Consider the following 25,007-nt stretch of genomic DNA (forward strand, 5'->3'; position numbering starts at 1 on the left):
AAAGGCTGTGAGTCTGAGTTACAGCCCAAGCAGATCTGGTGGAGAAGCTGATTTTGAGGTGTGAGTCCAATTCCTCGCTATTTTGGACATTGTTCTGGGAGTGAGGATTTCACACTGTGGTCAGAGGCTGCTCTTCATCACTATGATATCAGAAGCATAAACCCCAGACAGAGCTGAGGGCTGAATTCATGCCATAAGAGGTGTGTCTATTTCTCTGGCACCAGAAATATTTGAAGGCAATAGCGCTGGCTCCATATATGTCAGGGAAGAGGGTGTTCCTAGGAAGCAGCAGGCTGGATGTCAAAATAAATTTATCAACCTAAAAACAGTCCTTTTTAATCAGTTTTCAGCCATATTAGTTGTTCAACGAGATACTGTGTGAGGCCGCATTGTGTGCTAAGGATGGAAGAAATAGGACTTCATGGTCGGCAGCTAAACCGACTTCTTTTCACGCTAATGCACACACCAGTGCAGGGAGGATGCTGCCAAGAATAATATAGAATATTCTGAAGCCTACAGTGAAAGGCTGCAAAAAAAATCTCATTTTACTGAGTACTTGAAAGAAGGAAACTGTGGCAGCCAGTAAATTAATCCTGTTATTAAAAGCCATGCCGCCTACATGAGCCTACGTACACATGTACATACACATATATTCTCCAGCCCTGGTGTCTCCTTTTCTATAGCTGTCTCAGATTGCTCAGGGACCAGCATGTGGGAGGCCCTTGAGCATCAGGGGATAAAATGGCATTGCAGCAGATTTCTCTTATTTCTGAAACGAAAACGACATTTAGTCTCTACTCGTAATGCAGTCCAGTAAGCCAGTCCCAATTTATTTCAGATTGAATGGTATGAACTCCCTAGTATTTGACTGTTTTTCTTCTATGAAGCCATCAAATTCAATGGTTCATCCGAATAGTTTAGACATACTGAGAGTAACGTAAATGGAGGAGTAACTTTCCAAATCTGAAATCTTGCTGCATCTTGTAGATGGTAAACTTGTGAATCGGACTTGGCATGAAAAATCTAAGTAACCAGAAATCCAGTAAGGAGCTTTGCTGTCTTATTAGGGTTCTAAGCACTTCTCTTCGGTTTTTCAGAGGACCAATCATGTAAAAATCCAACTATAATGAATTGGTAGTCCAATAGAATTTGTATATGTTAGGAAGATAAGTTAACTTTTGGGAAAATTACAGAAAAGTAGTGTTAATTAAAAATGAGATAGAATGAATAAAGTGAAGTTAGTATAAAATTAAACATGAGGGATCATCAGCTCTCTTTAAAAATTTTACTGAGGAGAATAAGTTTTAAATTCTTAAAGATTAATAATTTAATGTTTATAGACTAAATAGATATAATCTTGATAGATTAAATCTTAATTGCAATTAATAATTAAAAAATTAAAAGGTGAACCTACATTCTGCTAGTAATAGAATAGTAGAGAGGTATAGTGGTCCAGTTATAAATTGTTGAATTACATAAAAGTGAGTTGAGACTACTAAGTTAAAAGGTACCTTTCTCACATGAGAATAAATGTATATATAAAGCATGATGAGTGATATCTGCAGAAATCAATAAATACAGAGACACAGACCTAAGTGACTCTCGGTGTCCCTGTCCACAAACACTAACTCTCCTCTTCAAGAGATTGAAAAAGAGCTACTATGATGGGTAGGTGAAGGAACAGTTTTAATGCTTGACCATTCTCTGCGTTCACTTGCCCAGCCTAATTTCTTATTCATCACAGTAGTAAGAGAGCAAGTTTTATTTTGAGGAAGCGTAGGAGCTGTGGATTTAAATGCAGGGCTCTTCATACTCAGGGTGAAATAGATCTGATTTCTAATATAAGTGTTCAGAAAGCTTAAGGAATGATGTATTAGCACAAAAGCTTTATTTCCTCATTGCAATCACGAGAGACAGTCTGTGCTATTACTCTCTGGATCAGGTCGCCAGGTCAAGCTTGAGCATGGGATTTGCATTTTAAATATGACCACTTTCTATGAATACTTTGTAAAATTGTGAATGACGTATTAAAAGATATTTTTAAAGGAGGAAAGAGCACTGTATTCTTTCTTTAAAATTTATTTTCTGCCAAGTGTACAATCAATCAGGATGAGTTTACAAAACTCAAACTTTTAATACTGTTAATAATATTCGATCAGGTATATATTAAATTAATTAAAATAGAAAAGAGAATCCTACCCTTTTAAAATAATTAAAAAGGCAACAAAGTTTTAAACTCACGTGGCTAAAAAAAATCACACTAGGGCTTCTCTGGTGGCACAGTGGTTGAGAGTCTGCCTGCCGATGCAGGGGACACGGGTTCGTGCCCCGGTCCGGGAGGATCCCACATGCCACGGAGCGGCTGGGCCCGTGAGCCATGGCCATTGAGCCTGCGCGTCCAGAGCCTGTGCTCCACTACGGGAGAGGCCACAACAGTGAAAGGCCCACATACCGCAAAAAAAAAAAAAAAATCACACTAAGGTTTTAGTGACCATCTGGTTCAACCCATATTTTACAGATTGTACCCCAGGTTGTTTGGAAAAAAAGTAGAAAACTCAGACCAAAGGCTTTTATCCTCTACAAATAAGATGCTTTCACCTGATTTTTCCTTAATTCCTTAAAATGTTTAGTAAACTGAGTCATGGTTATGATTTTCTGCTAAAACAGTTTGATTCTAAGTTCTATTCCCTGTAAAAGTCCTGTTTTCCTGGAGGCTTTACTCTAAAATTATATTCTTTTAACTAACTTCTCTAATGAAATTAACACCCAATATATATTTTTCCCAGCTTCATTGAGATACAGTTGACATGTAACATTGTGTAAGTTTACGTATTGATTTGACACATCTGTATATTGCAAAATGATTACCTCTGCAGCTTAGCTAACACCTTCACCACATAATTACCGTTTCTTTTATGTGATGAGAGATTTCTGTTTTTTGAAGTGTCAGAAACACGTGACTGATGGATTCAGTGTTGACTGACAGACTCCCTGGAACAAAGTCAGCTTTCATACATCTCTGGATAAAAAAGTAGTGTTAAGATATAGGGACCGTTTCTATATGTGTGTTTCTTATTTGATGAATATTTCTGTTCTCCTCTGTGTCCCACATGTGTGAACACACTCATGTTGGCGTGGGGAGCATAGGGCAGGCGCTTCATGGTAAGAGTGTGTGGGCAGATGTCTGCCTTTCTGAACTGTAGTGGGAGGGACCATCTGGTGTCCTCTTTCCTGAAGAACTAATTTTTGCAACTTTCTGAAGGGAGCACTTGGCATAGGACCTCCGCTGGATGTGGAGGTCAGAGATACAGGAAGAAAGAAGGGAGTAATCTTGTCTTGCCTGTCGGCTGCCTAAAGCATCACCACGTGAAACATATATAAGTTTCACCGGATGTAAAACACAGGAGTGTGTCCTGGGGGAAATAATTTACACAGACAATGAGTGAGGTGACTTAGCAGCCTTTCCTGTCTCTCATTTCTTTGTTGGTTTTGCTTCCTTAGGAAAAATCTGCAATTGTTGGGGGGTTTTTTTGTTTTGTTTTTTTTCTGCTGCATTGTAAGTATTTTGCAGCTGCTTCTCTTGTTATTACTATTTTTATAAAAATCACCATCCTTTTAAAAGCCATTGATTGCTTCAGAGCACAGAAGGAAAGTGTAAACACAAAATAATTCTAGAATCACTGAACTGACTATCTTGTCTCTTGGTACTGAAGTTGCTTATTCTGAATAATGTGTATCTACTGTTCTGGCAACTGTTAAAATAAATAAAGCATTCTGAGGTCATAAAGAGTGTTTAGAATGTACTTAGTTGAAATGGAGGTTCTAAACATTTAAGCTTTGTTTTTTCGCAGGCCATTCATGGTGAGGGGCTCTTTGGCTTTGCCGAACGGTGTGGAGGAAGTGAGGACACGTTTTTGCTAAAATATTCAGCTCTGAGGGCATTTACCTTTAATAACATAATTAAGATTGTTACCTTCAACTATTATGGAAGTTAAAGTGTGCATAAACCTCTTCGTCATCGTGTAATACATGGGAAACTAGTACACGTGTATTGCAACACAAGTATTTTTATAAATGTTATGCGGCCATCTTAAAAATTTCCTATTTGCAAGAGATTTTCCCCTTTCTATATTGATTAAACTCTAAGCTGTCAAAGTCACATCAATCGTTTCTCCAACTTGCAGAGTTTTTCCTAAACTGCCCATCAGTTTTCACCTCTAGAAAATGAAATGTGTTAATGAGATCAGTCCAGTTGTTTACAGTTCACGTGGCAGCACGTATGTTTATCATGCTCTTCACTTGATGACTTATCTTGCAGTTTCTAATTGTGAGCTCTCTAGTCCTGGCAAGGTCTTTTGGGGAAATTCCTGTTGTCATCCTTTGAGGGAAATTTCCATATAATTTTGGATGGTTAAAACCAGGTAGAAATAGTGGAAAAGATAGTGCATTCTTGGCTAAAGTGAAGAACCTTTTTCCTTAGAACACCTTGATCTGCACTGTAAAAAAATTGTACTGTTGACAATAAAATCCTTGAGGCAGGGGACAGAGGTCCAGGAGCCTGGACGGCCCACGAGAGGCATGGGTACCAGCATCTGATAGCTTTTTATAGGAGCAGGGCTGTGCTCTGGGACTCCAGGTCCTAGACCAAGACAACATTACCCTGGATAAAGGAGCATTGCTCTTTGCCTCCTGAGGCTTTTCTAGCTCGAATGTGGCTTATTGACAAGTTCAAAGGCATATTTTGCTCTAGGTGGGTAATACACTTAGATATGGCATTCAGAGTCCCCGTAAGCTCGGGTGGCTCCTGGGTAGCAACTTCACACATAAAACAAAGCAGAAAATTCAGCAGTTAGGCCACTGTCATCAATCAAACTGGATAATTTTAGACAAAAATAAACGAAGGTGGATTTTTAGAAGTGACTTGATTTTTGTGTGTGTGTGTGAAAGTTTAGGTATTAGTCATCCGTTGCTGCATACAAATTACCCAAACATTAAGCAGCTTAAAGCAACAAACCCTGCTGCGGAGTTTCTGGGAGTCGGGAATCCGGGGAGGTTCAGCCCGTGCCTCCGGCTCAGGCTCTCACGGGCTGCAGTTAAGGCTGCTCAGGCTGCCGTCTCTGGGGGACTGGCTTGCAGGCTCACTTGTGTGGCTGTTGGCTGGTGCGGGCTGGCTGCTGGCTGGAGACTGCGGCTCCTTCCCTCCGGGCCTCTCCTCGGGACAACTTGTAGCCTGGCGGCTGGCTCCACTCAGGGACCAAGGGGCACCCACGGTAGAAGCCACCAAGAGCTATCCTGCTACTTTCACTGACTCTGGTCACTGGCAGGGAGCCCCTGGGTCCAGCCCACACTCAGGAGCAGGGGATCACACACGGGGACCATTTAGAGGCTCCCTACCACCCTGGGTCGTCCTTGCTTCTCTTTAAGCATTTGGGACTTTGTTATAAATAATGGTAACTAAAGGTTCTGCCCTGAGAACCCAAGAGTGGTCTCCCTTCTACCCCCTGCAAAGTTAATCATTGGGAATTTCCTAAGTTTACACATTTCCAGTGTGCATTATATGAAACCTTACAGAACGAAGTTATAAAACTGAAACAGCGACAGGCATCCTGTGGAGAGAAGGTTCGGGCCCCCTGAGCCCCTGACAGTTACCCGGGGATGGGTCAGGCAGGTGAGGCCGCCAGGCTTCCGGACAGAGGCGCAGGCTCAGGACGAGCTCCCAGGCTCCAATCTCAGCCCGGCCACTTGCTGTGCTTCCTACCCCTGCTGCTTTGTCATGTGTAGAGAGAGAGAGTAAAAACAGGGTCTGTGAAAGGAGGGTGGTGAGAGAGCGAGTTAATGCACAGTTAGGGCTTGACCCGGGGCGGTGTTCCTGTGAGCTGATACCGACATGAACTCACAGCGGACACACGCCCTGGGCACACTCTTTAAAGTGATACCATCATACAAGTAAGCTCTAGTTTTCTCTTTACCCAGAAATACACAGAATTAGGTAATTTTGCTGCACGATGTGCATTAACATTAAAAAGCCCAAGGCTAAAATCAAAGCGACACTCCACTTGATTAAATGTTTATTTGGGGCAGAGCCAGTGGTGGTGTTTTGATGCTATTGGGAAGGCTGTAGCCTGGTTTCCTTTTCAGGCACCCTCGTGGCTTTCATTCCATTTCACTCACTTATTCCTGTCTATTCCTTTTGTGAGCCTGAGAACCTCCTGTCCCCCGGGCCCTGGAGGTAACAGAGATGGTCACAGACACATGGACAAATGCCCGTGACCCTGGATGAGAAGAGCTCTGGGAGAGGTGCCCCCAGCAGAAGGAAGGCACCTGCTTTGGGGGAGGAAACACTGGAGCAGAGCAGGAACAGGCTGGATGCAGGAAGGTGGTCCATTGCCTTCGAGGCCTTGAGGCCAGAAGCAGCACAGTGCAGGGCTGTTCAGCCGGGCAGCCGCTTTGAAGGGCAGGATGTGTGTCGGTGGGACAGGGAGCCGCAGGCCCAGGCAGGAGCCAGGCTGCAACCTTGATGGAGGGTGAGATCCATCACTTAGTCGATGTCGCAGAGGGGACACTGAGTCCTCTGATCCCTCCTAAGGCCCATGTGACCCGGCCCCATCCAGGACTGCCTGGGCCACCGCGGGCCAGGGGTAGTCAGACAGGCTGGGGGCTTTGCTGCCCCGTGGCCTGCTGCTCATGGGGTGGCTGGTCGCCCCCTCACCGCCTCACCTCAGGGCTTGGATCTCACCTCCTGCGGTGCTCCTAGGGGATGCAGCGGCTGCCTCCTCCACCCCACGGCCCTGTCCCCCTTGCCACTGCCCACCCCCGAGTTCTTGTTTACAGGGTGCTCATCTTCCAGCATGGCTTGCAATCTTCTATTGTGCTTATTGTTCACCATACATCTCCCCTCCTGAAAGTGAAGGGATGCTGGTCAGTCCCAAGGACATAGTATGTGCTCAAAAAATACTTAGTGACTGGATGACTAACCAAATGTCTTTTGGGTTGTTAAGGAACATCAACTCTGGATGAGAAGAGACAGAAAAAAATAGCTAGAAAGACAATCCAAGCATGGATTCTTGCTCTTTTATTTTGCTTCATTTATACATTTTCCTGTCCAATGATAGTGTGGAAGTTTCTTCCTGCTTTGGGTCTTTCATAAAGGAGGTTGGGAGTGGCCATGGTGGTAAACAAAGCTACCGTCATGTGCACGGCCCCCGTGGGATGAAAAAGCACTTCTGTTGATGCCTTCCTCCCCCCACAGCATCCCTCACTGTACCCTGCTTGCCTGTCATTGTCCAAAGGAAGCCACCAGCAGCTGGGACCCCATCTCCTAATGCCATGTGCATCCCACTCTGGTCTGTCCCCAGGTCCCAGGCGCTCTGACTCTGCAGGCAGGAGCACCCAGCCCTTGCCCGTGCTGTGTCTCCCCAGCTCAGCCCTCTCTGGCCTTGTGAGCCCCTGCACAGCCTTCTTGTTTCCTGCTCCTGGTGGTGTTCCCCTTGTGCTTCCATCTCTCAACTCCCATCCCCCTGCTGGGTCTGCATCCCTTTCTGGCGGCTGTCCTGGACACCCCCACAGATGATCAAATGACCAGCCCCTCTCTCTGTTGTAGTAAACTTCTTCCATGAAAACTTTTCTTGTGAAAATGGACTTCCCCGGTTTTTCTCCTATCTGTCCTCAATTTTCTGCTGACTTTTTCTTCCGTACCTGCCCATTTTCCCTTCCCCATCTCACCCCCCTGGCCCCCCATGTAGGCAGCTGCCTCCCCTTGTTGCTGTGGCCTTCAGAGAGTCCATCCCCTCTTGTCCTACCCGCTCACCCCTCTGCTCAGGGCCCATCTCCACTTCCCTCTGGGGTCACTGAGCAGCGATCCTGCCCACACTGTCCCTTGACTGTTTCCATCAGGGCTGAGTCCCACGGTTGGATTCCGTGCATGTGTCTAAAGGTAAACTTACCACCTTCTCCTTAAATGTCTTATTTTCCTCCACGGCAGGAATCCTTATCACCGCGGTTGCGATCCTTGGAGTCACTTTTTTGTAATTTCTCTTCACATCTCTCCATATTTATTGTACCAAATGCCTTTTTATTTCATGTACTGCTTCTTAAGTTCTGTTGTTTCTGCACCATTTACACCTTGTTGCTGCAACACTGAAGTTTCCCGGCCCACCAGTCCAGCCCACGTGCAGTCTTAGATTACTCTTTCTGAAATGTTTTCTCCGGATCCAGATGGTCAGGGACTAGTTCTTTCAGCTCCACGTTCTCTCCACTTTCTCTCCGACTAACTTTTTTTTTTTTTTTTTTTTTGTGGTACACGGGCCTCTCACTGCTGTGGCCTCTCCCGTTGCGGAGCACAGGCTCCGGACGCGCAGGCTCAGCAGCCATGGCTCACGGGCCCAGCCACTCCGCGGCATGTGGGATCTTCCCGGACCGGGGCACGAACCCGTGTCCCCTGCATCAGCAGGTGGACTCTCAACCACTGCGCCACCAGGGAAGCCCCTCCGACTAACTTTTGTTCCAACACTTCTCCATCCTGTGAATCCGTAAAACTGATCTCATCCACACATGCATACTTACTCCTTCTCCCTCCCTCAGCCTTTCTTTATTCATCCAATAAGTTTATTTTTAATTGCTATAAGGCGCTCATTTTCTTTCCACATGGATGCCGCACACCACCCTCTCCCTGTCTGGTAACGAGGATCCTCACCACAGTTGCTCGTGTTTTTGAGGGCTTTCCGGGTCCAAGACTCTGGCCAAGTGTTTAAACCTTCACTCCTCGTCGTAAGCCTCTGAGTCAGAGATGGTTATTAGACCCATTTCATAGATGAGGAAGGGGAGCTTGGGGAGGGAAGGAGCACATCTCCGACCTGCCGTGCTCCCTTTAAGACGAGATATGCAGAGCAAGAAGCGTAGACTTCGGGCCTGCGTTTAGTTTTGTCTCCGTCACCTCCTCGCTGGGAGCACCCAGGGAGTGGGTGAGTCTCTGGGCCTGGGAGCCTTCCTTATCAGAAGGGGACTAATCAGATAACTGGGGACAGGCCTGGCCACAGAGCATTTGGCAAGTATTTTCTTTTCTTTTCTTCCCCTTCAGTCTCACCTCTTCTTCCATCCACAGCCTTAGGCGAACGCCTCAAACCCTCACAGCCCCGTTGCCTATGTTTCCGTAGCAATTTTAGTTTGCCCAGCTTACTTTGTGACGTGTTTCGGGCCTGCCTTCCATCAGGTACGCCGATGCTGCTCTCTTGGTTGGGTTCTAAGAGCAGGGACCGTGCGTTTTAATTCCCGTTTCTCATCGCGCTCCAAGTAATGATGGGCACAGAACGGATGCTCCGTTCTTCCTCCCTACTTGAAGGTCTGCTCCAGAGATGCCGCCTGATGCCGCGATGCCTAAGGCTGTCCGTCACTAACGCCTCTCACCTCTTCTCCCCCCGCAGCCTGTGCGTTCCGGTACAATGGGCTCTCCTTCGTCTACCTCATCTACCTTCTGCTCATCCCCCTGTTCTCAGAACCAACCAAAGCCACCATGCAAGGTAAGAGACCTTTGCTACTCTGTACCACAGCTGAGTGTGTCTGGGGGTTCCCCGGGGCTGTCGTTATCTGATGGGAGAGATGCCGGTCCAGTGGGGAGCAGGGTCACACGTCTCAGCAGTAGAGCTGTGTGGCACTTGGTGGTGACGTGTTTTTGTCACTCACACAGCTGTCTTCCCCGTACAGGTTCCCTGGCAGGCCTGTATTTGTAGGTTTGCAGACAGTCTGGAAGGGTTTGGCTGATTAAGAGCAACTCAGTGTGCTGTCATTAAAATGAGGCAGACGGGGTGATAACGGTGGCACCGATTTGTGTATTCTGTCTGCCGGGGAGAAGGAGGTGGCAGGCAGAGAAGGGGTCTCTGAGCCCCAGAGCAGGAGACCTGGAGAAGAAGCCGGGTGCGGTCGTGGCTCCTTCATGTGTCAGCTGAGCGCTGTCACGTGTACCTCCATCAAGTACAGAAAGGGAGAGATTCGAGTTCTCGTTTCTCAAGCGTGTTCCTGCAGACCTTTAGATCCCTCCCCCGTTGCTCTCCAAGCACCTGAAGGCATAGAAGGAAATAGTGCCTCTGTTTCCTGAGGCTCTGATGAGGAAGCCTGGTCTGGTAGGTACATTTACACATTTGAAGTTCTTCCACAACGATAGAAGTTAAACCGCACTGAGTTAACTTAATTGTTTTTCAAAACAATGCCATTACAAGAAATAAGGACTGTGCCCAGTGCCTTAGTGAGTGTGATGGCCGTATGTTTACAGGAAGGGATGGAAAGTTGGGTTTGACCTGGGGATGGCCATGGCTCCGGGTTGCCAGCTCACGGTGCTGACTCTTCAGGAAAAGCGGTAGAGACTTGGTATAAACAGAGCATAAAATCATGACTTTATCTCTCCCATTCTCCCCCTGACTATTGTTACATTGATTGTGGGTCTTTTGATCATTCATCCTAATGGTTAGGACTGCAGATGCTATGTTGATTTTCCTGCCTTAAGAAGAATCTAAATAATAGCTCTTCTAAGTCACTTAAATCCTTAATACACAAAATTAAGAAGGACTAGAGAAATGTGAGTCTATACAAATCCTCATCAAACCAAAAATACGCTGTTCATGGGACCCCACCCACCCCAGCCTGATTCCTAGAGTCCAACGTAAGCAAAGATGTTTAACAGAGTAGCTTCTGGCCTCAGAACCAAGTTGATAACATACAGGTGACTCCTATTTCATGGCTGGGAGCTCATGTTTTAAAGAAAGAAGGTTTCGTACATATTTAGCATTAAGTGCTTTAAAAATGAGTACCTGTTTGTACTCCATTAAATGATCTATTGCTTTTCTATCAGGGTGTCCCCTTGTTTTACCTGGAAACCAGGTCAGTGGGATTCCCCTTCATACTTAATGTGATGATGCCTGGCTTTGCCTTCTTCCCAAACTACCCAGCCCTGCTCTGCCCAGTGGTCTCTGTAGGGGTGATGGTGATGATGGTGACCTGGGATGTGCGGCTTAGTCCTCGTGTGTGTCAGTGGCCCATTGTCTGTGCCTGGAGCACAGGGAGTCACACGGTCAGGAAACTCATAGGTGAAACGTGAAATCAGAGGCAAAGAGCAGCTCCTGTGTGTGGGGAGAAATATCCTGAATCACCAAAGTGTCACAAGGTCAGAGCACAGACAGCATCACCGTGCACAGGTGTCTGCCATGTCTCCCTCCCAGGCGCTGAGAGACGAACAGCTCAAAGGGAGCCTGCAGGCATCTTTCCAGATGGTACCTGGGGGCAGGGCTGGGATTGTGTGTCCTGTCCTTCCGTCCTTCCTGAGGGGTGTGGCTGAGACCTCATAACCTCATTTATTTGCTGTGTCTGAAAACGCACAGGGACTCGAGGGAGGGAGGCCCCCATACGACTTTTGTGAACATGTAGGACTCCCCATCCGGCGTTTCCACATCTGTGATTCGAGGCACCCAGGCCGGGCGTTTCTGGTGGGGTCCAGGGCTTGGGCCATGTGGTCCAGGATGATGCCTGTGTGGTGTCCATGCAGACGGTGATGGGCCTGGAAGGGTGATGGCTGTGTGGCTTTGCAGGGGGCCTTGGGGGGTCACACACACTCGGCCTTTCAAGTTCCTGTTGATACTCATTTCTCACAAACAGGAAAGTCCAGTGTCACCTGGGAGAACCCAATGGCATCCGCTCTGCCTGGCGGTGTAGGTCCTCTGCCACACACGCACACACACATACACACTTGTGCACACACACACACACACACACACACACACAGAGTCACAGGCATGCACACTTGGGGCCCGGAGGAGACGCACCTTGAATCTGCCATCAGTCAGCGTGCAATTCTTCCCTCTCTTCTTTCTCCTTGGATTTCTCAGCAAGAGTCAGATGTTGGTGTAGTGCATCCCAGTGCCCAGGGGGTCTCAGCGAAGCCCCTGTCCCTGGGCTGGGAGTCTCTCCACCCAGGCAGCTCTCTCGGCTCCTGGGATGCTCTCCTTGGCCCCTCGGCCTTCCAGGGTCTCACCCGAGGCTGAGCCGAGGCCCCACTTTGATACATTTATTCACTGAGTCGCTTCTAACGCACCCCCTTGAAGATGGCTAGGATTTTGCTGTTTTGTTAACTGCTGCATTTCCAGGCTACGAGACAGCATCTGGTGTGTAGCAGGCAGTCAGTAAATATTTATGGAATGAATGAATGAACGCATTCATTTCTAGAGTCTAGAGCTCTAGGAGCATTTAGGAATGCAGTCCTAGGCCTCTGCGACCCTCAACCTCCACGAGAGCAAACGTCACAGAACAAACAGTTCATCACCTCCACCCGTCTGTCCTCTGGGGACAGAAGCTCGGGGCAGGGCGATAGGCTATGGGAGTTTGCTATTTTAGATTTATTGGGGATCAGGGGATATGAAGTAACTGAAGAAATCAAAATGTTCTATGCTTTTCCGTACAACGTTAGGCATTTTGTTTAAGCCTGTGATACTGTAGGAAGGGCAGTAAATCTTTGCTTGCTGTTCAGTTAGCCGTGTGCTTTGCATTTAAATTGAGACTTCACTCCATTAAATAGGAACTAATATATAATTAACTTCAGGTGGTCCAAATATTCCAGGTTGATGAGATATTAAATTCTTTAACCAGACGCATGTTAGGTTTCCTATACCTTATGTGTAATGAGTACCCCCATCGGCCAGTATGGTGGGAGGGTTGGTATTTTCTTTGGATGGAATGTAAGTGGTAAATCGTACGAGATGTGGAAGAAGTCCATATACTGTATATACTCATTACATACTGGCTCATGACAATACGACTGTTATTTTGAGGTACAACATTATTACTTTGAACGTCAGAGATTTAGAAATCTCGATCTCATGGCTAGTCCTAACCTCAAGATTTTTCCTTGTGCTCTTTAGATATCAGCTAAGAATTGTGTGATTTCCAGCCTTTCTTGTTAAATAATATTTCTATTAAGTAACCAATTACTAGAGAGCCAGTGGCACTGCCTACTAAGTACGTATTATTATTTACAGGCATCAATTAATTTAATTCCTACAATGACCTTTTGAGGGAGCTGCCATTATTATTAAAAACTATTATCAGAAGTCCTCATGTTACAGACAAAGCCTGAGTTCGGGCGGCCTAAGAACAAGCCCCAGGACACGGGCACTGTGTGGGTGGCCACGCTTTTAACCACTGTGTTGTCTGACTCATGCCCAGGATGGAACACCATTCTCAGGATTTGCAAGGGTGGAGGGAAACCCACTCACTTAATAAATACTTGTTGGCTGATAGATTACCAGGTCCTGGGCACAAGCGTCTGGAGAGATAATATGGGTGTGTTTAAAGGAGACATTTTCATTTGCATCAGTGCAGATTGATGACGTACGTGTATGTTGTATAGAAAATACATCTTATTAAGTGTGATTGTTTATTTCTTTCAACAAATGTTCATTGAGAGACCGCCCTTCACGGAACACTATGTTTGGGTGTGTGGAGGATAAAAATGAGAAGAAAACATGGTTCTTCACTGGCACGGCCTCCCAAACATGCTGGCTCTTATGTATATCATTGAATGGTAGCTCTTTCAAAGAGGTTGTCTTTGGAAGCCATAGATGTATTCCAGTGACGCTGTCATTGGAACTGACCTCAAATTAGTCCTCTGCAGTTGCCTTTAGAGTTTGCCTTCAATAGGCTCAATGGTGGCAAACCGTTGTCCTTTTAAGGAGGGTCTGATCTCATAGTATTTGGAGTCAAGTTTGATGAGGGAAAAACTGGTGATGAAATCAGTCATGTCAATTTTAGAAAAGAAAAAGACAAAACCCAGAGTATTTAGTATAAAACAAAGTGTCTGAAGGTGACTCCTCATGATTGGTGAGGAGGTTTAAGATTTATTGATATGAGAGCACCTGGTTGATACACATGAATGACGAACACATGGAACATCTTTCCATGATGGGTTTGTGTGGATAGACGAGATCTAGGATGTCAGGCAAAATGAGATGCGGAAGCGAGAAGGCAACATCCTGAAGGAGGTGTTGATTAGCTTGATCTACAGGGGAATCTGGACCACAAGAGTCAGGCTGCACCTACCTGGCCCAGACCAGAGGCTCAGAGGGAGTATCTGCAGAGATCCGTGAACTGAGGGTACTAATAGTATGTCACATTTCCTATGTACCAGGAACTGTTGTAAGCACTCCCTGTGTGCTAACTCATTTAATTAGAGGTTAGCAAAATCATGCATTGAAAAGGCAGGACCCCCTCCATTCTGGAATGAAAAGAAAACACACTGGGTTATAAATCCACTTAACCAACTAGGAACACTGCACAGTGAGGGGATAGACTGCTCCATTCCCTGCACCTGACCATACTTTATTAGATTTTGATTTTGTAAATGCTCAGAGTCCCAAGTCTTTTTCAGTTGGTTTCAACAGAAATTTTTACATCCTTGCATGCACTTTGGATAAACGACAGCTCTAACTTTATCAATAAAGTGTCCGGGGTCTGGGGTGAGAGACACACATCTGGCTACAGTGTGAAATCTGGGATTTGCTGGAAATCGCTTGCTTGGTCCTGCCTGCAGCTTGTCTTTGTTCACGTGCCCTCCTGCAGGCTGGGGTGGGTAAGAGGATCTTCTCCATTCTTTTTTGGGGAGAGTCATTTACTAATTGGGGGCTGCTTAAAAAGGAATGCTCCAAACGTCAAGACTACAACACTTGCTGGGCAATATTAGCAGTTGACCTACAGCAAAGATATCTTAGAAGCATCATCATCTAATCAGTTCACGTGTGAAATGTTTATGTCACACACACTCACACACACACACACACACACACACACACACACGTCAAAGGAGCAGAGATGAGTGTTGTCTAAGGAGGGTAATTATTTCTAACAGCAAAGCTGTCTTCTAGTCCAGGGACTCATACTCACTGGGAGCCTTCTCTGAAATCGGATGACATTAGTAGGTGAGAACAGAACTCCCAGTGGTGGAGGAAAGGGAAGGGCTTTGGGTGCTGGGTGGGTCTTTCTTAATTTAAGCCTCCCTGTTCAGTTACGAAGGCCAGGTCCTCCCGGAGCAGGTGAAACACAGATGTGGGTCCAGCCCTCAGCTGAGGCGGTCACGTTGCCAAAGGAAAACAAAAGGGCGAGACTTTCAGGATTTGCCCTCCAAATATTTTTCAATATGGGGTTTCATGAAGAAGATTTTCTCCTCCCTGTTAGGAAAGGAGTGGGTCTCTGAAATATCTTTTTTTTCTAATTAACTTTGCTCTGTTATTTTGAGCAAGGTAGCAGTTCCTTTTCTGTATTTGCTTGTGTTTACAACTCAAAAGTTTTTAAGAAGGTAGTTTTTCTCGTTTTGGGGATCTCTTTCAACATTTGGGAGGGGGTGGATGGAATTAGACGGGCGGTAATCGAGAGGCTTCACTGTGCTTTGAGGACAATTGTGAGCAAGTGAAATTTTAGCAGGTCAAGTTCACTTTTGTAAACTGTTGCCAAAGTTATTCCAAGATGATAGGGAAGAATATTTTCTCTCCATCTCTGAACAGGAGTCCTAGTTTAAGAGGAAATTGTAATCATCATGGAGTAGAGTGTGTGTGTGTGTGTGTGTGTGTGTATGTGTGTGTAAAATAATCACCAGAGGGCCTTGCCCTGAGGTTCTGACCCAGGGTACACTTTACCAGAATCACTAAAGACTCCCTGAGAAAAGAAAAATGATGTTCCATTTGCCGACATGAAGAGGCAAAGAGGTCTGTAACTTGTAAAGACGTGTTTAGACGTCAGAGAGGAAATAGTAGCAGATATTTTAAACTGCTTGCATCTGGTTTTTGTTGAAAACACTGTTAATCTTTATACTATTATTATTATACCATAATAAACCATCTGGTTTATTATGTCATCATAAAGCAAAAGGCAAGAAAATATTTAATTGAACAAATTCTTTGGGGTAGGTGTTCTATTACCAATATCAGCTCACAACCAAACAGAAGGCTACCAAAATGACTAGATGCTTGTTTCTTGAACTTTTGAATAAATTAGTGATAGGTCCTTTAGGTTTCTTTATCTGTCCTTTTCAGGGGGCGGTGGTTGTTTTGGATTTGGCAAAGACTATTCAGTGACACAGAAGAACTTTGAGGCAACACATATAATTCTCAGCTCAGGAAACATTGGGTCGTATTATTATGACTAAGGAGAGGTTTTCACAAGTCCTAAACTCTGGCTGTGATAAACCAAATCTGCACTGTGGCCTCACCTGTTATTTAGATGCTGTCTGTCATGACAGGGAAGGGGGTCACCTGGACTGGATGTCAGTTTGCTGATTCACACTTCAAATCACTTTTCTTTTGTTTACTCACTTGATAAACATTTACTTGTGCCTGGTCAACGCCGTCCTGGGTAGTTGGACGCTGTACAGTGAATGGCACAGTCTCTCTGGCCCCAGGATGTGAATTAACAGCACGATCGTGGGCAGGTTCCTTCGGTTCTCAGAGTCCCGCTTTCCTCCTGTGTTGAGTCCTGGTGCTGGTCTTGATCAGAACCTTAAGAGGTCTGCCAGTGGGATCAAGTTCATGGACACACCTCCCTGTGCTCTGTGCTGAACAATGGTTAAAGAGCCCAGAGAAGGAGATCATCACTCTTCTCTTACTTTAAAAATTTATTTTCCCTTTGAAAGGGTTCAACTGATTTGATTTGCTTCTGTGTGTATTTGAAGTCAATTTATTGCAGTTTTGAAGCTGACTTACTTCAAAGTCTGGACGAGACTAATTTCTGATGGATTCACTTGTTAGAGTCTAGGCTTTACTTTGTGGGTAACTATTTCTCTTAAACAGACCCACGTGTATTTGCACAGATTCATACAAAAGAACCCTTTGAGATGACAACGTACATTAAGCTTTCAAACAGTGCGAATTATTCATTAGAAGAAAAGTAAGTAGATAACACATGCTTGCTCTTTGCGGGGCAGTTCCCCCAAGCTTTCTAGACAGTAACTCCCTGAGTCCTTCTAACACTCCTGTAAGATAGGAATTCATATTGTTCATATTTTACAGACAAGCTGAGAAACACACAGAGGTTCATGAATAATTCCTGAAATGAACATTTTAAAAATTTGATCCAGTGAGTGAAAGCTTCTAATATAAATAATTCAGTTACCGACCGAGGCGTTTCCCACCTTTGACTGGTTTTATTATAAAATTAATACAGAGTGAAAATAAGTGGAGGGATTTTGCATGTAACCCAGCTGCCTTATGACAGTATAAGAGGACAGTTATTGTACTTTAAACCACCTTTTAGGATATCTGCTCAGCATTAAGCAGAGAAGAGAATCCCAAGGATAATTTTTTTTCTGAATGTTTAAAAATTATTCATTTATTATGTATTGACTAAAAGACCATTCACATTTCTTGATCTCATTCAATAGGTTATGTCGTATGATATTGATACACAGTATGTGTTCGATTTCTTTTGTTCACTGAATGAGCATCACTGCGCATCTGTCGTGGGTGGCTGGCTGGGTGCTGGTGCCCCAGGGGACCGTGACACTGGTCCTTGTGAACGCCCAGCTCACCGTTTAGCACACCCCCTCCCTCCATTCTCCTCATCCCCTCTCCTTCCTTCCTCCTTTCCATTCTCACTCCATTTACTTTTTAAGTTAGTTTTGCCTAAATATATATCCTGCCTTTCAAGTTGCCAATACTCTGTGCACTTAAGGAATATTTGGGGAAGGCCACTCTCCGCCTCCTCTGCTGGCCTGGCGCCCATGATGCTGGTGACACAGGGTGGGCTGGCCTGGAGCCCCGCCCAGAGCCCCAGACCTGCAGGAGGACGGCCTGGAGTCCGGGCATGTGTGTGTCTTGGAGTGGCCTCTTTTTCTTTGTCCCCCTGCAGCCTGGCCACCCATGACCAGGGTTACAGGGTCCATTGGCAATTGGGTGCAAAGGACTGTTCTTCTCTGCTCCATCATATCAGGTTCCTTTGGATATAATGGCCTCTGCAAGAGGAAAATTGCTCTTCTAAGATTCAGGGGTGCCTGGCAAGCTGGCGCTGCTGCCTGGGTGGGGATGTCCCCCTGCCCCCAACACACACACACACACACACACACACACACACACACACACACACACACGCCTCTTTAGGATCAAGGCATTGATTCTCTCCATTGTTTGGCATGATGGTGGCCAAGGGCTCACGGCCCTGTCCGTCCATCTCTGAGAACCGTCCCAAGCTGAGAGGGTCTCTCCAGGTGGTAGATGTGGCCCCCATTTTGATGACTGGTTATGGTGGGATCTCCTTGCCTTGTTCTGGGACAGTCCTGCTGTCTCAGCTCTGGAGCTTCCTGTGGGGTCGTCTGAGCCTCTGCCATCACCGAGTTGCACCCCAGCCTCTCCCTCTCCCCGGCCTTGCTGCCCTCCCTCCCTCCACAGTCTGTGTCCCTGGCCTGAGTGGGTCATCTAAGACCTGCTGACACAGGGCCCTGGCCAGGAGGGCCCGTGAAGGCTGGATTTTGGCTCCTGTTGTGCTGACCAAAACAACAGGATTGTGTGCTTCTGGGGGAAGGGGTCCCTACTCCAGTACAGGATTGTGTGCTTCCAGGGGAAGGCGTCCCATGGGTGAGTGAAGCTAGCAGTGGCCCTGCAAAAAAAAAAAAAGGAGGAGAAAGCACATTTTAGAGCAACACACAATTTTCCTGAAGATGAGCCCCATTTACTCAACATGATCCTGTCAATTCCCCTCCTAACTTCCTCAGCGTTCTTGAGAAGTGCGCTGAGTGATTACCCGGTAGCCGTTAGTCTGTAAGGTTCCGGCCTCAGCTTCCCCAGAGGGACCTGGCCACGCAGAGGCTGCAAAGATCCATCACTGCTCCTCTCAGTTGAGAGGCAGAAAGCGAGCAGAGGAAGCGGCTAATAGCAAGGCCGGGTCTGGACGGCGGAGTGATGGGCACCGAAGCCGCAGGACCAGCGTCTTCCGGTCACGGAGGCCTTACTGCCTGCCTCTGCTGTTTCTTTGTTCCACAGTTACTCGCTAGCGGACTGCGTGATAGGTGAGGATTAATTATCTGTTTGCTGCCAGGCTCATTCAACGGCCAGCTTATTGGAAGGCATGATCATGCATGCTGGTTGCAGCTGGCTGCTTGTTCATGGAAACAAGTGTTGGGCAAACACTCGTTCATCTGATGAGCTGACAGTGGTGATGGGGGCTGGTGGGCTGCACCTGTCTTTAAATAGCAGTGACGGGCTCTGTCATTCAACCAGATGCTGCTCATCAAATATTCAGCAGCCAGAGCTTTCACAAAGGCCTTTCATCGGCTCACGTGCAAGCAGAAGGGAGAAAGGAGGCCAAGCTTCTGAAAGCTGGGCTGGGCTAAGCTTTTTTGTTTGGAAATGGGGCAGCGGCTAGTTGGAAGGAGGGATGATTAGAGAATGGTTACCCGGGGAAGTTAAACATATTTGTGGTCCGGAGTTTTGCTGTTTTTTGGACTTTGTGTGTAACACCCTAACAGAATCTCAATGAACGAGTCCCCTGCATTAATTCCTGGGATAATCTGTCACAGAAAGATAGACTTACACTGAGTGGGGGACAGGATGAAGTATTGATTGATTGATTCATTCATTCACTCATTCGTGTCACAAATATTTATGAGGCATTTACTCTTTGCAAATAATATGTTAAGAACTGGTAATACAACAGAAAGCAAACGTAAACAACATAGCTCTATAATCCAGAAATTTACTCTCCATTTGGTGATACTAAAGGATAAGTTTAACTTTTCAGACTACATTCTGAAGTCTAAATACAGTTGGCCCTCATCATTGGCATATTCTGTATCTGTGAATTAAATTTATTTGTGACCCCAAAATAATAATGGTCACACAGCTTTCATGGTCATTGTCAGACCCAAGCAGAGCGGCAGGGGATTGGAGTCGCTGGCCACTCACGTGCAACCGAGGAAGGTCAAGGCGAGGCTCTCCTTCTGGGTTCAGCTCAGACTGTGAACAAGTGTCCTGTTTGCATTCTAGCTAGTGCCATGTGTACCACGTTTCTGTTCTTTGTGTTGGTGATGTTGCTGTTTAAAATGGCCCCAAGCGTAGTGCTAAGTGCTGTCCTGTGCTTCTAAGTGCAAGAAGGCTGAACATGTGATCCTGCAATCCCACTCCTGGGTGTAGAACCGGAAAAATTGAAAACTCTAATTCGACAAGATATATGCACCCCTGTGTTCATAGAAGCACTACTTACAATACCCAAGACACGAAGCAACCTAAGTATTCATCGACAGATGAATGGATAAAGAAGATGTGGTATATGTATATGATGGCATACTACTCGGCCATAAAAAAGGATGAAATAATGCCATTTGCAGCAACATGGATGGGCCTAGAGATGATCACACTAAGTGAAGTAAGTCAGAGAGAGACAAATATCACTTACATGTGGAATCTAAAAATGAATTTATTTACAAAACAGAAACAGATTCAAAGACATAGAAAGCAAACTTATGGTTACCAAAGGGGAAAGGTGGGGGATAAATTAGGAGTTTGGGATGAACGTATACACCCTACTATATATAAAACAGATAAACAACAAGGACCTACTGTAGGGCACAGGGAACTCTACTCAATATCTTGTAATAACCTATAATGGAAAAGAATCTGAAAAGGAATATCTATCTATATCTATCTATATCAAGATATAACTGAATCACTGCTGTACTGCTGAAACTAACACAACATTGTAAATAAATTATGCTTCAATTTAAAAAAAAATGAAAAAAAAAGAAGGCTGGGATGTGCCTTATGGAGAAAGTACGTTTATCAGAGAGACCATGTTCAAGCAGGGGTCACGGTGCTGTTGGCCATGAGTTCACTGTTGATGAATCTATTGAATAAGGTGTCTTTAAACAGGTTATGTATTGATCGGCTGATGAAAATGTTGTAACCAGAGGCTCCCAGGAACCTACTGTATTTCCCCGTACTGTCCCATTCAGTTCAGGGCAACGTCATAGAGCATCACTAGTGCAAATAACAAGAGTTAACTGTATACGTTTTGCGCTAGAATTTGGGGCTTAGGGTTCTAGTGACATAGAGCTTGAAGTAGGAGAGGAGAACTGTCATACTGTTTGCAAGGGGTTTCCTAAAATTGTGGCTAGAATTTTCCTTAAGGTGAGTTATATTAAGACATCTTGGACAATTGTGTAGTTGAGGAGAGCCTCTGTAAAGTTGTCACAACTTCTTTGGTGAAGTGTTCTCTATATTTGATTTGCAATTAGCTGTGTTTTTTCTGCATTTTTTTCTTAAAGGCCTAGAATTTTAAACCTGGGACACAGATCTACCTCTGGATGTGCTGGGTGTTAGTGTCCTTACAGGAATGGTGCAGAGGAGGGCTGTGGAAGAAGCTTGCACTTTTTAAGCTTTCAGTGTTTAAATGACTCATTAATGTAATAATAATGCTATTTATTTTCACATTTCACAAAGACCTTTTACTTTGATTATTTCTTATAATACTCACACTATCCTAAGAGATAGTATTTTCCCACCTTATAAACGAGGAAGAGGTTTAGGTTAATTTGCCAGATGTTTGTCAGATTTTATATATGTATATATGTGTGTATATATATATATATATATATATAAAACATATAATTATACATATGTGTATATATATAACTGTCTCCTACATTTTTGTGTCCCCAATTATGGCTCTAATGTATCCTAATTATGGAAGCTATGAAAGGATTGTTATCAGAACTCTTGGATAATGTCAGTACCAACATATTGATGAGACAGTTTTCACTTACAATAGGATTATTTAAAAAGTCAGTAAGCTCTCTCTTTACTTCAGGAAGTATATATAGTTTGGGAGAAAGTGGATACTTTTTCCCCATGAATTTCATGAACTTTTCTTATTCTCAAGTCTTGTTTAACCTATAGATTTGTTCTCTCTCTCTCTCAACCTCTCTTCTACACAGAGACAAAATCTCTCTGACAAAATGACAATCAAATTATTTACAGTCCATTCATACATATGTATATGTAATAATTGTGATTACTGGAAAAAATAAAGTGTGGCCAATTTGAATTTCAGATAAGTAACAAATAATTTTTTTGTAGAATTTTGTCCCTAATTACATGGAACATACTTATTAAAAATTAAATTATTCATTTTTTTTGAGATTCAAATTGAACTGGATGTCCTGCATTTTTATTTGCTAAAATCTGGCAGCCCTAATAATAATCATACTTGTGTGTGTGTGTGTGTGTGTGTGTGTGTGTGTGTGTGTGTGTGAGGAAGGAGCTATTCACCACCTTTTCAGATGAGATCGGGTGCATTCAGGATGTATGGCTGTAGACGCCCCACCTTTTCAAGTCACCATTCACTTGGCTCAGTTTGCGCTCCAGGAGACAAGCATTTCTAAACTCTGCTTTTCAGTTTCATGCAAAATGTTGATCTACCCTATCAGCTATTCATTCATACAAATATGGGATGATAACAGCAAAACGTTGGAAATGGGATCAGGCTGGTCTTCGAGTTAGCTGATTAAACTTGTCTCTAGTATATGCCCCTCTTTTGCCAAAACATTTTTCGCTGAGCTGTTTTGGGATTAGAGCCAGCGTGCTGATAAAACTGAAACCAAAAGTTATCAGCAGAAGAATACACTAAAGAAGTATTTTCTGTGTCTCACTTAACTATACATTTGATTCAACTTAGCAGGTTGGTTGTGGTCCCTGGGTCACTAGCTCAAGGTTCCTAGTGATGGTTTACAATGCATGGCAACTGCTGTGGGTTTTATCTCCTGTATCCCTTTCCTGCCTCCCAAAGAGTATGACATTGCAGTGACGCCCCATCAAACACACCCGTCCAGACTGGCCTGAATGAACACACATGTTATAACTCTTGGGGGAGATGGTTACACGGTGACCCGCACTGCGTTCCTCCTGTGGGACAGTGTATTTCCTGGAGAGAACATTTGGCCTTTAAGGAGTAGTGTGAAATAGATGTATGGACAGGGGATGCTCGCCTACCAGGGGCTCGGAATATGGCCTTCTTGACCAGGACAGTGGGGACGTGGTTAAAATAGGTGCGTAGACACTCTTTCTGCTCAGTTCCAGGTATAAGTCTTGATGTAGCTGCATTTTGCACAAAGTGTCAAAGATAGACACTATAGATAGTGCCTGCACAGATGTCACTGTTGGAGAATGAGGTGAAGATGAAACAAGTAGATGGGTTCCTTACAGGATGTTTTACTCAGTTTTCCAAATTATATAAAGTTTATATTTTTTACAAGTGGTATTCAAGCAACAATAATTTGTACTATTTTCCCACGTTAAGAAGATCCATACAATTGACAGAGCGGGAAAATGAACAAATTTAGTCTAAACACAAAAAGACCACAGATGCAGGGCGATAATACTGGAAAATAAACAAGGAAGAAATCACGGTTTCCTCCAGTTCGAACTATTTAGTTAAAAACCCACTGACCTTTAGAAACAATGAGAGTGAGTGTCTGGAATGCAGGATGGGTTCTATGTGCTGTTTTGCTCTGAAATCACATCTCTGTCCCTCCCTGGGCTGAGGGCCACGCTGCCCAGTATGCCCCTCCTCCGATCTGTGTGGGCCTTTCACAGCCGCTGGGCTTGGTCTGCAATTATTCTTTCTCCTCCTTCCTGGAGCCTTGTGATTGAATTTGGCGAGCGTGTGAGTAGTGTGGCATCGTCTAATCTCCAAGTGTCCACGGGTACCTGCACCTCACCGTTCAGGGTCCCCCTGGCCAGTCACCCCAGAGGGTTAGGGGCAGTGATGAGAGCAGTTTCATTGAAGACAGGCCATTCAGTGGTTCAGGATTTTTTTTTTTTTTTTGCGGTACGTGGGCCTCTCACTGTTGTGGCCTCTCCCGTTGCGGAGCACAGGCTCAGGACGCGCAGGCTCAGCGGCCATGGCTCACGGGCCCAGCCGCTCCGCGGCATGTGGGATCTTCCCCGACTGGGGCACGACCCGTGTCCCCTGCATCGGCAGGCGGACTCTCGACCACTGCGCCACCAGGGAAGCCCGGTTCAGGCTTTATTTTCCAGTTTTCCCACCTGCCATGGGCCATCCAAATACCAACACCAGACTCCTCCTCCTCGTCCTCACACCTTCAGAAGACACCCCAAGTTCTGGGCTGGGTAATGTGACCCGTCCAGAGACAAGTTTCTGTTTGCACCAGAGGGAGCTGCTTTCTCCAAAACAGCTCCAACGGTGGCATTTCAAGGCCTTTTAGACTTCCCACTAACCCCATTTACTTGGCCTCATTTATACTTTTTTTTTCTAGAAAAATAAAGATAATTTAAAGTAACCCTTTATTGTGAGTACTGCTGGAGTTTAAGTTATGAAAAAACAAGAACTTGGGGGAAAGGAGGCTGATGGGATCCAATTTCATGGAAATCAAACGTACTGGAAAGGAAAGCAGCACTAGTGCAAGGACTTAATGATGAGACCAAAATACACTCTTCACCCTGACAATGAGGTTCATTATGGTGGCAGGACCAAAGCGTGGGAGAAAAGATTTCAGAAAGGGAAGTGCCCTACCATAAGTATAAAGTCAGAAAGTAACCCTTATATAAATACATAGATAATACTAGACTAAGTGCATAGATAATATTAGGCTATGCATTTTCTATATGAGTGATACAGTCCTGAACATTACAGAGCATCGCAAGCCCAGTCCTTTCATGCTATCGTTCAGGAATGGCAGCAAAACATCCACTTAGGTACCTGATTGTACCACCGACACGTGATATAGTTCTTCTGTCAATAGTGATGATGACAGTTATGTTCTCGTTATATTCTCAGTATACCCATTACCTCTGAGGTCTTTACTGGAGATTTGCCAAGTTAGGACTCAGGATACAAAGAAATGTAAATAAACCAATGTCTCTAAACTGAAGGAGTTTCCAATCTAATTCTGAGATTATACTTGGAAACCTGAGTCAATGTGTAAGTGTAACATCATGTCAATAATAGGAATAACAGCACAAATAACTAAAGTTTGC

The 25,007-nt window shown here is 44.9% G+C and overlaps 1 protein-coding gene across 3 annotated transcripts in view; it reads left to right on the forward strand.

Moving 5' to 3' along the window:
- Positions 1–25,007, forward strand: part of PIEZO2 (piezo type mechanosensitive ion channel component 2) — a 334,394-nt gene that overhangs the window by 52,732 nt on the left and 256,655 nt on the right. For all 3 annotated transcript variants that reach the window (XM_060028655.1, XM_060028656.1, XM_060028657.1), the window contains exon 2: positions 9,420–9,515. In XM_060028655.1, the coding sequence (XP_059884638.1) occupies positions 9,420–9,515 (96 nt within the window). The remainder of the gene's footprint in view (positions 1–9,419; positions 9,516–25,007) is intronic.

This window comes from Delphinus delphis, chromosome 13 (assembly GCF_949987515.2).
Source record: "Delphinus delphis chromosome 13, mDelDel1.2, whole genome shotgun sequence".
Taxonomy (NCBI): Eukaryota; Metazoa; Chordata; class Mammalia; order Artiodactyla; family Delphinidae; genus Delphinus; species Delphinus delphis.